The following is a 12,086-nucleotide window of genomic DNA, read 5'->3' on the forward strand; positions in this document are numbered from 1 at the left end:
AGGACCACTTTGACCCAGTCACTCCCTCGGTGTCTTCGGGGAACACCAGGCTATCTGCAGCTTCCAGCTGCCGCAGGAACTTGCTGCAGTGTCTGTCCGTTGGTCTGGTGCCGATTGGCGTCTTCATCTGTACTTCGTCTTTCCTCTCAGCCAGCTTCTTCCTTTTTCCACTCCGTCCACAGCAAGCCAATCCTGCTCGACTGTGCCAGTAAAATCAGGTTCTCTTCTTCTCGATGTCGAAGACACCACTTCTTCCCACTCGGCGCCCGAGGCGCACCACCCGCGGTGGTGTAGCAAAGTGGGAGAAGAAACGTACACCGCTATCCGAATAGCGGCTATTGGCCTGCTGGTCGCTTGACGATGAAGCAGAAGCAACGCTGAAGAAGTTCTAGATGGCTGAGAAAAACTTGTATTTACAGATTTTACAAAACAATGAACATCAATGTTACAAAAAAAAGAAAAGAAAAACAACTTGGAAATGAACTGACTTCTGTACGGCAACCCTACGGGGATCGGCGGAGCCGATGGTGCCTAACACCGCAAGCTCGGTTCAGAACACTCGGCGGAGCCACGGGGCCGCTTCTTATCCCTTCCTGGCGCTCCGCCCTTACCACACTCTCGGCACATAATCACTTGCTTGTCCTTTGATTGGACAGTACCTTGGGTAGGAAAAAAAACGGCACGAGGATCCCGCCTTCGTGCACGTGGGACTCATGCACTCTCCCCAAACAACACAACAACCAAAACGTAATTAAAACAAAACTAGAAAAAGCATAGAGGCCAGGGCCAGCTTCGCGGCGCAACATTATCTAGACAGAGCTAGCCGTACTCGGTATTGCGGCCGTAGGGCGATTTCCCTCTACCACGTCAATTTCTCAACGACGGGGCTATAGTCCTCTTGCCTCTGTGCGCCGCACGAGGAACCGCTTGCTGACCGCGCATATTTCTGCTTACGAGTTCCTTTGCCCAGATAAACGGGGACGCAGTCGAAGACATGCCCGATTCAACAATAGGCAACCCAGGCGTCGAACGGGCGGCCGTCACCATTTCCCGTGTCGCGAGCCCGCTTCTGAGAGTTACTGGACCAAAGCCGGACCGGCAGAAAAGGTCGTCGGTGACTTCAGAGTTTTCGCAACGCGCGCCGCCGATTCAGCAGGCACGCAAACAGTACGTGGCCGGGCCATACGCCGAACCGATGCGAGGAGTCACCGCGGTGCGCGGGGTCTCGGAAGAGGCCCGTTGATGCGCCGACTGCCCGTTCCGAGAGGCAATTAGGGGGCCGTCACACCGACGTTTATAATCTCACCCCTTTCGTTGCCCCGGTTGGTTCCCTTTTCCTTGAGTTAGTAGTAACTGGAAACGCTCGACCGTCTCTGGCGTTGAACAAAGCAGTGTAATATGCTGGCGCCGCGACTCTGCGCTCGCGGCAAAACCGGTTAGTCGCGCTTCGACCGCTTGTCGCCCAAGCAACGCTGGCTGCCCGCGGCTGACATGCCGTCCCAAGCTTACGCCGCAAAGCAAATAAAAGCACACAAAAATTGCTGCGCTACGAATTCTTACCGCGGTCCTACAGGGGGTCAACTCCCTCTGATATTGTTTCTGTGGGCCTCTTCAAAATTACTTTGGGGCGTCGTCTACGAAGCAGCGTCGGTTAGTCCCGGCTTTGTCACTGTTGCATGAACACAGGACCACGTCGTTGGTACCCCGGGCCTACGACACCTGAGAGAATAAAGAAAAAAATGCAATTTTTCTTGGGCGGCGAAACCGATCTGATAACTATACCATGGTTAAATATAACAATAGAAAATACAGCGCGTGCTACATATCAAGAGTTCATTTCATTTAGTGGTGAACCGATTTTCCAAATATTGGCCTAGTTTTACAATATGCTACGTTTTTGCACCGCCCGTGATGGTGTCTTCGGTTTAGCTTTAGCAAAAGGAGACAATGTGTTCATTTGACTATTCTTGGAATTAAGATTTTCTAGGGGAATACTTCTGAACGATGGAATCCTGCCGAGTTGTCTTCAGCTGCCTGAAATATAGATCCAAGAAGAATTGGTGAAACGGCTACATCCAGTCTACAGTGAACTATATTATACTAATCTGGTCTTTTCTTGACATGAGAAAGACCACTTAACTACGGAATTGGTGGAGGTGCACTAGTATGTCAATACTGAAACGATGCGACCCTATGTTTGAATTCTCAGATAACAGCCCTACCTGTAAAATAAAGTAGATAGGTGATATAAGAATTGAATAATGTGGGCAACTATTTAGCGGACAGTTTAGCAGGAAAAACGTAAGTTATCACCGACGACAGCATATACTTTTTTTTCTCCTGGTCCAGGTAGGTAGGATGCGCATGTATGCCGGCCTCACGGAGGTACACTGCACCCAAATGCTATGATGGATTGATAGATGTATGCTATGCGTCCCCTTTATACTGAGGTGGTGACATGTGTGCCACCAGGCTCGAAAAAAAAATTGTAATGAAACTTTTATGTTTGCTTTATGCCTTACCTACTTTGATTAAAGCTACGCTAATATAACGAAGGAAAATTCACGGTCCTTTCTGCCAGTTCATACAAAATGACCTCATTTTGCCCACCATTTCGGTCCTTTATCTCTACTTATCTGCCACCAATACTCTGTTTCTTATTTGCTTCAATTACGGACGTGTTCAGCCTTCCATAGTTGTCCCGAAAACCCAATGCTTCATGTAGGCTCTTACCTACAAGTAAACCTTGGTGGATATCGTCAAATTCAATCAGAGCATGTTCTTTTGTTTTCTTAGCTTCCCCACGGCATGCATATTCTTCTCTTTTATTGAATTTCCAATTATAACTATGCGTTCTAAGGCAACTTGACTTTACTTCAAACAGTAAAGCATTTACTCTTCAATTATTATATAACCTCTCCCTCCTTATTTTGTTTTGCCTTCACGGTAGTTACTGAGAACCTGATTATTTTCCATCACTGGTATAGAATAAATCTTTTCCACTTGTCTCCTTATTGTTCTTTTGTTGTCATTCTGTTTTCACGCTATAACTATCGTCATGTCATACCAACTAGCCCAAACCGCCACACCTTTCCGCTTCTCCAACTTTTCACTTAATGCTCCTTGTTGCCATATAACCCACTCTGCCAGCCATATATTCGCTGGTGAGCCTTTTAGTTTTTTTTTCTCCACTTTGTGTTCACGCTCTTCCTATACAAATACCTGAACACCTTCCCTGCCCATCTACTATTTATTTTCCTAAGCCTCCCTTCAAACCTCATTTCGCTCTGACCTTCCCTTACTTCAAAGCCTGTTCGTTTCATATCCCCTTTTACAGCCTTGTTTCTCGTCTTCCCGTGATCGCCCGATGCGAGGCGTCCTACAGTCCTTTGATTTACATCTATTTTTTATTGCACCTTCGACTTCATGCATACCACTGAGTTCCCAAATGTGAGCCCCGGAACCATTACGCCTTTCCATAGACATTGAAGCACTTCATAACTATTGTATCCCCATAACGATCTACGCTTTATTACTGTAGCATTCTTTTTTTCTCTGGCTGCCAATGATATTTCCCGTACCTCCAATTATCTATACTCCGAGGTATGTGTACTCGGTTACCCTCGGTATTTCTTGGCCCTGCATTGAGACCACCTGATTTTCGTGATCATTGAATACCATCAATCCACACTTGCACTAAATTTTAGTCCTAGTGTCTCGCCTTTCCTTCCGCATATATATGCCAGCTGCAGTATATCGTCTTGACTGTCCGTAAATACGACAATATCCTCAGCATAAAAGAGACCTGGAAGCTTGTGCTCAACCATCACGCTGGCCTGTTTTTGTGACAGACTAAACACAATGTCGCTACCTTATAGCGCTGTTTCCATCCTCAGCATAACAGCATGAATAACTTTGGGGACAAAGGACATCCCTGTCTCGGCCCCTTCCCAACTTCAATACTGTCGTTGCTACTTATTCTTTCCCATTCCATGCACACTGCATTTTCTCGACATATCTCTCTCAAAAGCGTTATACAACCTTCACCTATGCGCATTTCCTTCAATATATACCACAAAATTACTTGATTAACGTTGTCACACTCCTCAGTGATGTCCAGATGAGCTATGTATGAGGGCCTGTTTTTTACTTTAAATATTTCTATACATTTACTTAGAACAAACAGGTTATCATCTAGCTACCTGTCAATTCGAAATCCATTCTGAAGTTCTTCCAAAATATCATTTTGCTGTGCTAACATATTTATTTTCAATTTTACTGCCTGTATCGCCTGTAGCAGTCTGTACGAGCGAATGTTAACCTTTTCTACCTTGCCTTTAGAGATTAAGTTTGTTCTGCTTTTCCACCAACTGTCTGGTATTTCCCTCTCCTGTAAGCATTTTTCTACAAATTTCAGCAGTGCTATTTCCTAGTTCATCATATAGGTTGACTGGAATCTCATCAAAGCCCAGAGTAGTGAGCTTAGAAATTTTTCCTTTGGCCTTCTTCCAATTGAAATTGTCGCGTACTACACCTTCCTTGGTTGTGTTATTTGCATACTTTCACTCACCAAGAGAAATGCCCTGGGCAACCTTTTTAAACGAATCTGTGGGAACCTTTTGGATGTAACCTTGGGCTTCAAACCCTTCCTATTTATTTCCTTCTTCATCAACGAGATGTTGTTGCATTGTGATTTTCCACTTGCTACCTAGCACTTTTCCACTTGCTACCTAGCACTTTTAATGGCTCCAAAATATTCTAGGGCACGGCCTTCTATTCGCGAATCTCTGTCATCCAGCAATCACTTTTACTTTTAACTTTTGCCTCAGCCAATTTCTGCACAATAACTTTTTTCTATAAATATATTTCTCACATTTAGCCGACATCATCCTGTGGCTGCTTCTCTCTTTTTGCCTGTCTGTGCTCCCATGATGCCTTGCGTTGTTTCATGATCACTTCCCGCATTTTTTCGTTCCACAAACGTTTTGCCTTTCTCTTTGCTTTTCAGCAAATAGTTTTTCATTCTCTTTTTTTCATCTCCCTCCTCACTACATGTAACCGCTTACTATACTACCAGTCTTGCTTGGTAGTTTTCCTGCTTCATCCTCAACTGTTACGGCTATATTTGTTATTTGTGTGTCATTTAAATACAAGCTACCCAACTTTTGTTCTTATTTTCAGTTTTCTATTGCAGTTGTAATGTTGCGCATTTATGATGACTACCAAAGCTCTTAATGCCTTCCTCGTCTATTCTCATCTTTCTAAGTTTGTCATTGATTCCCTCTATGACGAGACAATAGTCAATGCTCGATTGCCTGTGTCCGACTTCCCACGTAAACTGCCCCTTACACTTGGGCCCGGCGTGTATCAAGACCATGCTGCTCAGAGAAATCCAGCAATATCTTGTCGTTGTTGTCTTAATATACATCAAGGTCATGTATGTGAGCATTCATGTCTCCTAGAAAGATTATTGCTGCTCCATGACCCAATTCTTTATTATCCGTGCCAATGAAATTCACTATCTCTAGATTCTTTTCTCTGCACTTATTCCCCATCCACAAGTAAGCTACCCCTGCCAGTCATGCTTTTTTTTTACGTACTGTGCCCGAAATACAGAGGTGCTCTGAATACAGTTGCTTCACTATCCAATTTGGCTTTGCTATGGATTAGCATTCCAATTCCCCCACCTTTCTTTTCCAATACGATCCTGTTGCATCCTTGCCAGATTTAAGTGCCAATTTTTGATGGCTCTTCCAAGTCTCTACAGTGTGTTTCTGTAACTACATAAACACCTATCTGTTTCTTGTTTAACTGCTCCTCATCTATAATCATTTTGCCTTTTTTCTCCCATGCTGCATGTTATCTATGTAACACATTGTTGGCGCAAACATGAAAAAACACAAAAGAAGCAACATTGAGAAGCGCACAATTGCAACTGACTTTTATACACCGTAGCTCAACTTTTGAAACCCTCATGCATGCGTACAAACACACGAAAAGGACAACCATCATCACAACCTATCAGATAAAAACGCTAACTCATTGTGAAATATAGACAAGAACGGGACACTGGTACACTATTCACCAAATTGCCTAATGTACACTGTCTATGCCAATTCACGTGCAACCTTGTCTTTGTTTCTCACAAGATTCTCGTGCTCTTCCGTAATGGTTGATACGAGCACACCTTGCAATGATAGGTTGTGGTGATAGTTGTTTGTGCTTTTTGAGTGTTTGTACGCATGCGTGAGGGTTTCAGAAGATGAGCTACACTTTAATAAAAGTCAGCTGCGAGTTCGCGCTTTTCTGTGTCTCTTTCTTCTTCTGTCAAGTTTGCGCCAACAATCTTTTACACAGCTATACACCAACTAGCCCGACAGCATACGTTACTGTACATGTACCATCTCCCTTCTGTTACCACTGCTCTAATTTTTCGCTATACCAGGGGTGAAACAGCCGTAATAAAATTAGAAAGAATTTCAGGAGCAGCGAAATGTTACTTTTAGCACTAAAACCAATATTTGGAACAAGACAAGAGAAAATAACAATTCTTTATCACGAAATACTGAATTTAGAGCAGCTTGAGAAAGAAGGCTTAGATTCAGAAAACAATATGTGCAAGCCATTCAACATTCCCTAAATCATGCACAGTGAATATGAGCACTGCTATTTCAACAAAAGTTACTTTCTCTCCTCACTCAGCAAACAATGATGAGATCATTAGAAGTAGCCACGCCTGTCAAATTGCTTGACAGTCTGAGGATTCAAATGTGGATCCACCAAGATGGTGACCATGAGATTCGTAAAACAGGAAAAAAAGAATATGTTTGACATTTTACGGTTGCAGAGACGTCATATTGTATTCCATATAATTTGGACAGTAACTTTTTAGACATCAGCGACCATATTAGTACTCAAAGTATGTGGTGTTACAGGCATCAGTCATTGAAGAAACTGTGCTGCGTCTAAAGACTACTACTAAAAGCCCCTTCCAAATCGTATGATACTTTTCCGCATGTCACTTGTGTAATGTGGCGTTCCTGGCTTAGAACAAGACCAACAAATTTTCAAACCATAAACCCCCTCTCCCCTCCATTTGTTTTCATGAAGGGGTTAGGTTTAGGGCACAACTTCTCGGCTTGCTTGCAAGGTGCGTTTGACCAGATAAAGTTATAACGGCACGTGCCTGTTGGCCTGGCAATGGCACCGGATATCTATCGCATGTGACATTGCTTTGGTAACTAACCTGGTCACGACTTGAATTAAAATTGGAAGTGTACAAACTCGACGTGCTGAGAGTGTGTACACTTCCAGCTTTAGTTCCTAATGGTTCCCTAACAAGCCATGGCTGCGCTTGCTGACTAGAAAGTTTAAATTTCCCACGAAGTGTTGCTGGCTATAGCAACACATTTTTGTCTTCAAGTTGCGTCGTCCTGTCGGTAAATATCTGCTGGGGTCAGCGGACCAATGAGCGCGCGGCGTTGTTACTTCATCTGGTCGATCGCGTTTCGAAAGTGTCTTGGCGTAATGAACAGCTATCTTACACTGCAGGTTGGAGTTAGGGTCTCCCCGCAAAGATTGATGACGCATGCTACACAGGTTTTTTATTTGTCAAGAAAGACAACCAGGAAGATTTTAACATGAAGTAAATTCTGGATTGTGAGGTTTTTAAGGTGGTGTACAACTTAAAGTTGACTTGTTTGCAATTTAAATAATCATAAAAAGTTTGAGAAACTAAAGTGAATCATTTTGATGGCACTCTGTCATGAAAAAAATACTGACTTTAATTATGTAAGGTTATTGCTGATATGCACTTTAATTGATTTTTCTACAGCAAATTATCTTTTTTAACTGTTTTAAAAACTGATTGTGAAATCTCTAGGAAACCCTGCATAATTGGCACGACGCTAGCTTCGGCATTGGGCCCCTGGCCTTGTGCAAAGAATTAGAGGTAAAAAGATAAGAAAGAAATATAGCATGTAAAGTTTTACTATATTTGTGACAATTACTTGAACAAGTGTGGCTTGAGATAAATGCGTGAGTACTTTGTACGTTTATGTCGGTTCGGGTTTTTTTCACACTTTTCCTTGATTTCTAACCTCATGGGCACTGGTACCATGTATCTCGTAGAGTGCATTATAACGGTAGTCTTTAATGGTGTTTTACGTTGGTTTGCTCTTGAAGAATATAACTAAAGAATGCATGGCTTCACTGTAATAAGTTTTGAGAAAAATATTGCGCTTGCATGATGTGGTACTTAGCTCATTTGTTTGTTGATATACATACCCTTTGAGATTTCTTGTCATATCTGAGCATTAACATTTAACAAGTGCCTTCCTTGCTTAGGGGTTTCTTTCAGCGTAATTGATAACATATGTGGTTAATGTCAGTCGTATTAATCACTCAATAATGAGGTAATGATACAATTGTTATTCCTGTTAAGACTTGTATAATAATTGACAATTAGTTCATGTTATTGTTTGTATGTAAATTGTATCAATTCGTGTGTGTATTCTTTTTATGCTCCACTTACACAATGCCCTGTTGGGATTGTAAGGTATTTTGAATAAGTAAATAAATAAATATTACTGCATTGTGACCGACCAGAGAATGATGTAAACATATTTGACTTGCCTTCCTCGTGATGGGGCAACTAAGTGAAAGTCACGGCGACTTCATTTTCACCCTAGAAAAATGGTTCGCTTGTCCAAGAAGTGCACCAAAGGTTCTCGGATTGGCTGACGCAAGTGATACGAGTCTACGACGATGCAGATTTCGTCGAGTTTGACTGGGTCGTTGGCTCAATTCCTGTGGCGTAAGTAAACCCAGAAGGTGGCTTGTCATTTACATTGCTATCCTTCGCACTTTTTATAATGACCGAAACGAGGTTTGTGAGCGGAACGACAGTTGCCTTCTGAGGCGACAAATGGAAGGTTGGAAATCAAGCTTGAGCATATTAAACTAAAGGGCTCTGTGTGGTTTCTTACATAAATGATTTCATTCTGCAGCTCGCCATTTCAAGAACAAGGACATCTGTAGTCGAATACAGGTTGAGAAGTAATAATAATTGATGGGGTTTAACATTCCAAAACCACCATATAATTACCGGAGAGGCTGCGGTGGTGGGGTCCAGAAATTTCACCTATCTGGTGTTCTTTAGCGTGCACCTATGTCTAAGTATACATGGGCCTCTAGCATTTTCCGCTCCATCGAAAAAGTGGCTGCCACGGCCTGCATTTGATCTTGTGACCTGCGACAAATTAACACCGATTCCCTAAGCGCAGAAGCCGATGGTTCGGCCAATAGGTAAATAGTCCCACTGACGCACTCGGCGAAGTTCTCCGATGGTGGGTTCACTGATTGTCCGGCTTATGACGTCAGTCTAGAGCGTCGCTGATCTTTGTAGCGTTGTGTGGATCTGTCTTTGATGAGGAAATTTTGCTGTCTCCTAAATTTGTTCTCGACTATAGGCACCACTGCAGACCCTACGTTGCATGCTAAAGGCTATAATAATTAAATTGGGGAGGGTTTAACAGTTAACAATTGGGGAGGGTTTAATGTCTCAAAGCTAGCATATGATTAAGAGAAATGCTGTAGTGAAGAGCTTTGGAATTTGACCACCTCAGGTTCTTGAACTTGCACCTAAATCTAAGCACAAGGGCCTCAAGCATTTTCGCCTCCCTTGAAAATGCAGCAGCCGTGGCTGGAGATTCGATCCCGCGACTTGCGGGTCAGAAGCCAAATGCCTTAGCTTCTAGGCCACCCTAGCGGGTGCGCTATAAGTTTGAAAAATGCTCGAAATTTTTCTGCACCCTGTGTATTGATAGCATATATGTCCAAGTGCAAAGCCAAACCTTCCTCTTGCTGTCAATTCTTTTAGGTATTAGATATCTGTAGTGTAAAATAGAGTTACATACCCTTAGTTATCTGCTAATGATAAAATGTAAATACTTTAAATAGAGAATTTCTTTAAATTCACAAAATTTAATTGTAGTTGTGGGTCCTATAAGGATAGCCTCTGATTTGAAAGATTATGAAAAGGGATCGCTAGCACTATAGACACATGCAGTGATATATCTGGATAGTCTCAAATCACAAAATTCATGAGATTTTCATTCATGTTGCCCCCTGACTTGTTTTTAATACAATAATAGCGAGGGTTTTACATTTATGAAAAACGATATAATTTTCAGAGGTGGGATATTGTGAATACTTCCGGAAATTGCGGCTATCTGCAGGGGTTCTTTAACATGCACCTTAATGTAAGCACAGGGGCCTCTAGGCACCATAACGGCTGTAACACTAGCTGCAGCCGGTCTGACTTGTTTCTAAAAAATAATTACAGTGTAGTTTTATCCTTCACTCTTGCACAGTTTCTTTTGTGATGATTTTACAACTTCTGGTCTTACTCCTTTTCTTGATACAGAGATGAGATTGGAAAGGAAATCATTACGCGGTTCGACACTGATTTCCAGAATAACGGAGTCTTTTATACAGACGCCAATGGAAGAGAAATTCTTCAGCGAAGGTAAGCATCGGATACGTGTATTTTTCTTCCTCTCTTTTGTCTTAACTATCATCAATTTTGTAAACCTTTGCTGAAAAGCGTCACTTGTAAGCAGATGACACACAGGTATGATTTCACAGGTATGATGCAGAAGAAAAGAAAAATAAATAAAACATGAAGTGCTGGTTGCCACTTTTCTTAAAATTGATTTACCGCCCATGATACTGCAGCTGGTATTTACTGTTGCTTAAGTAATGCCAACATTTTACGATTGATGTTTGTTGGTTATTAAACAGAATTAAAGTGATAGAAGAATGTAGCTTGAAATGTGATATTGAAAAAAAATGTCTCATAGAGAAATACTTGATCACATTTAAAAGAACCCAGCAACACTTTTTGCGCACGGCCAGGAGACGCTGCCGACTAGTATAGTCGAAGCCCCTGAGAACACGCGACTCTAACATGATAGTGGAACAGGCGGCTTAGAATTCACAATCAACTCGAAAGGTCAACTAGAAATCACTATCTCTTCTTCGTTTGAACGATGTCATGTACCCAAATTACTGCGTCATATATCCAAAGTGAATGACCGTTGGCTGATTTGAACATCGCGAGCTGCGCAGTTAGTGCAGTTGCCGTAAGATGCCACTACATTCTTGCACGCTCACTCACGATCACGGTTAAGACGAGGCACACGTTCGAAGAAAAAGTGAAAAAATGCAATCTAGCCTCAAGGTCAAGATGGGTGCCGACGAGGTGACGCATCTCCTTGCCCCATCTTATCCACCTTCCTTCGTAGCTATAACCGCCGCCTCGATACTTCCAGCATGAAAAATAAAACTAAAGAAAAAGGTCTCGTGGTGAGCTAAAATATGCGCCTTCGAATAACAAAATGAGCTTCACTGCAGCCCACTGGTGACGCCTGGGCAGCATGTCGCATGCTTTTCGCATCGTCAGCACGTCATGATCTGATCATTCTTTCCGGGAATATAAATAAATAATAAAGGACAGTTTGGCGGAATTCTCCATGTATGCAAACTCCATCACTGGTACAAAAGGAGAGAGAAAGGGCTTAAAGCGCGCGCCAAACACCAGTAACTCCGTTCGTACTTGATGGATTCTAAAATTTTTTGCGGTAGTCGATTTAAAAACCAGTGAGCATTTTTAATGTAGACATTACATGATTACTTACAAAGATGTTGCAGGGCCTGAGTACTGTGCATGATTCAATGGGTTCCTTATATATTCACAGAGACTGTATTCAGAGAGAGGACCAACTGTAGAATTATTTGTCAGATAATGTTCCAGTCGACTCTGGTGCTTTTTATTGAATGTGGCCCAACAGCGGTAACAAAGTCTCAAGCAAAGAAAAAATTATGTTTCCCTTTCTCCGCAACGCGTTTCGCAGTGTCGTATTAAACTGCTTATTTGTTTGGTGGGGTGCAATGAATTGGGTCAAGTCTGTCAGTCCTGAAGTGGTGGCTAGCGCACTTATTTGACAGCCTATTGTTTCTTTGTCTGGAAGCTGTGCAAGTGGCTCGTTCGATTCTGCCAAGCCAAGCAGTGCTACCACCCTCAC

At 42.5% G+C, this 12,086-nt stretch overlaps 1 protein-coding gene across 3 annotated transcripts in view; it reads left to right on the forward strand.

Annotated features, from left to right (window-relative positions):
- The window catches only part of LOC119161161 (lysosomal alpha-mannosidase), a 218,865-nt gene that overhangs the window by 174,464 nt on the left and 32,315 nt on the right, over positions 1-12,086 (forward strand). For all 3 annotated transcript variants that reach the window (XM_037413512.2, XM_075879813.1, XM_037413511.2), the window contains exons 19-20: positions 8,691-8,815; positions 10,427-10,528. In XM_037413512.2, coding sequence (XP_037269409.2) covers positions 8,691-8,815; positions 10,427-10,528 — 227 coding nt within the window. The remainder of the gene's footprint in view (positions 1-8,690; positions 8,816-10,426; positions 10,529-12,086) is intronic.

This window comes from Rhipicephalus microplus, chromosome X (assembly GCF_043290135.1).
Source record: "Rhipicephalus microplus isolate Deutch F79 chromosome X, USDA_Rmic, whole genome shotgun sequence".
Classification (NCBI taxonomy): domain Eukaryota; kingdom Metazoa; phylum Arthropoda; class Arachnida; order Ixodida; family Ixodidae; genus Rhipicephalus; species Rhipicephalus microplus.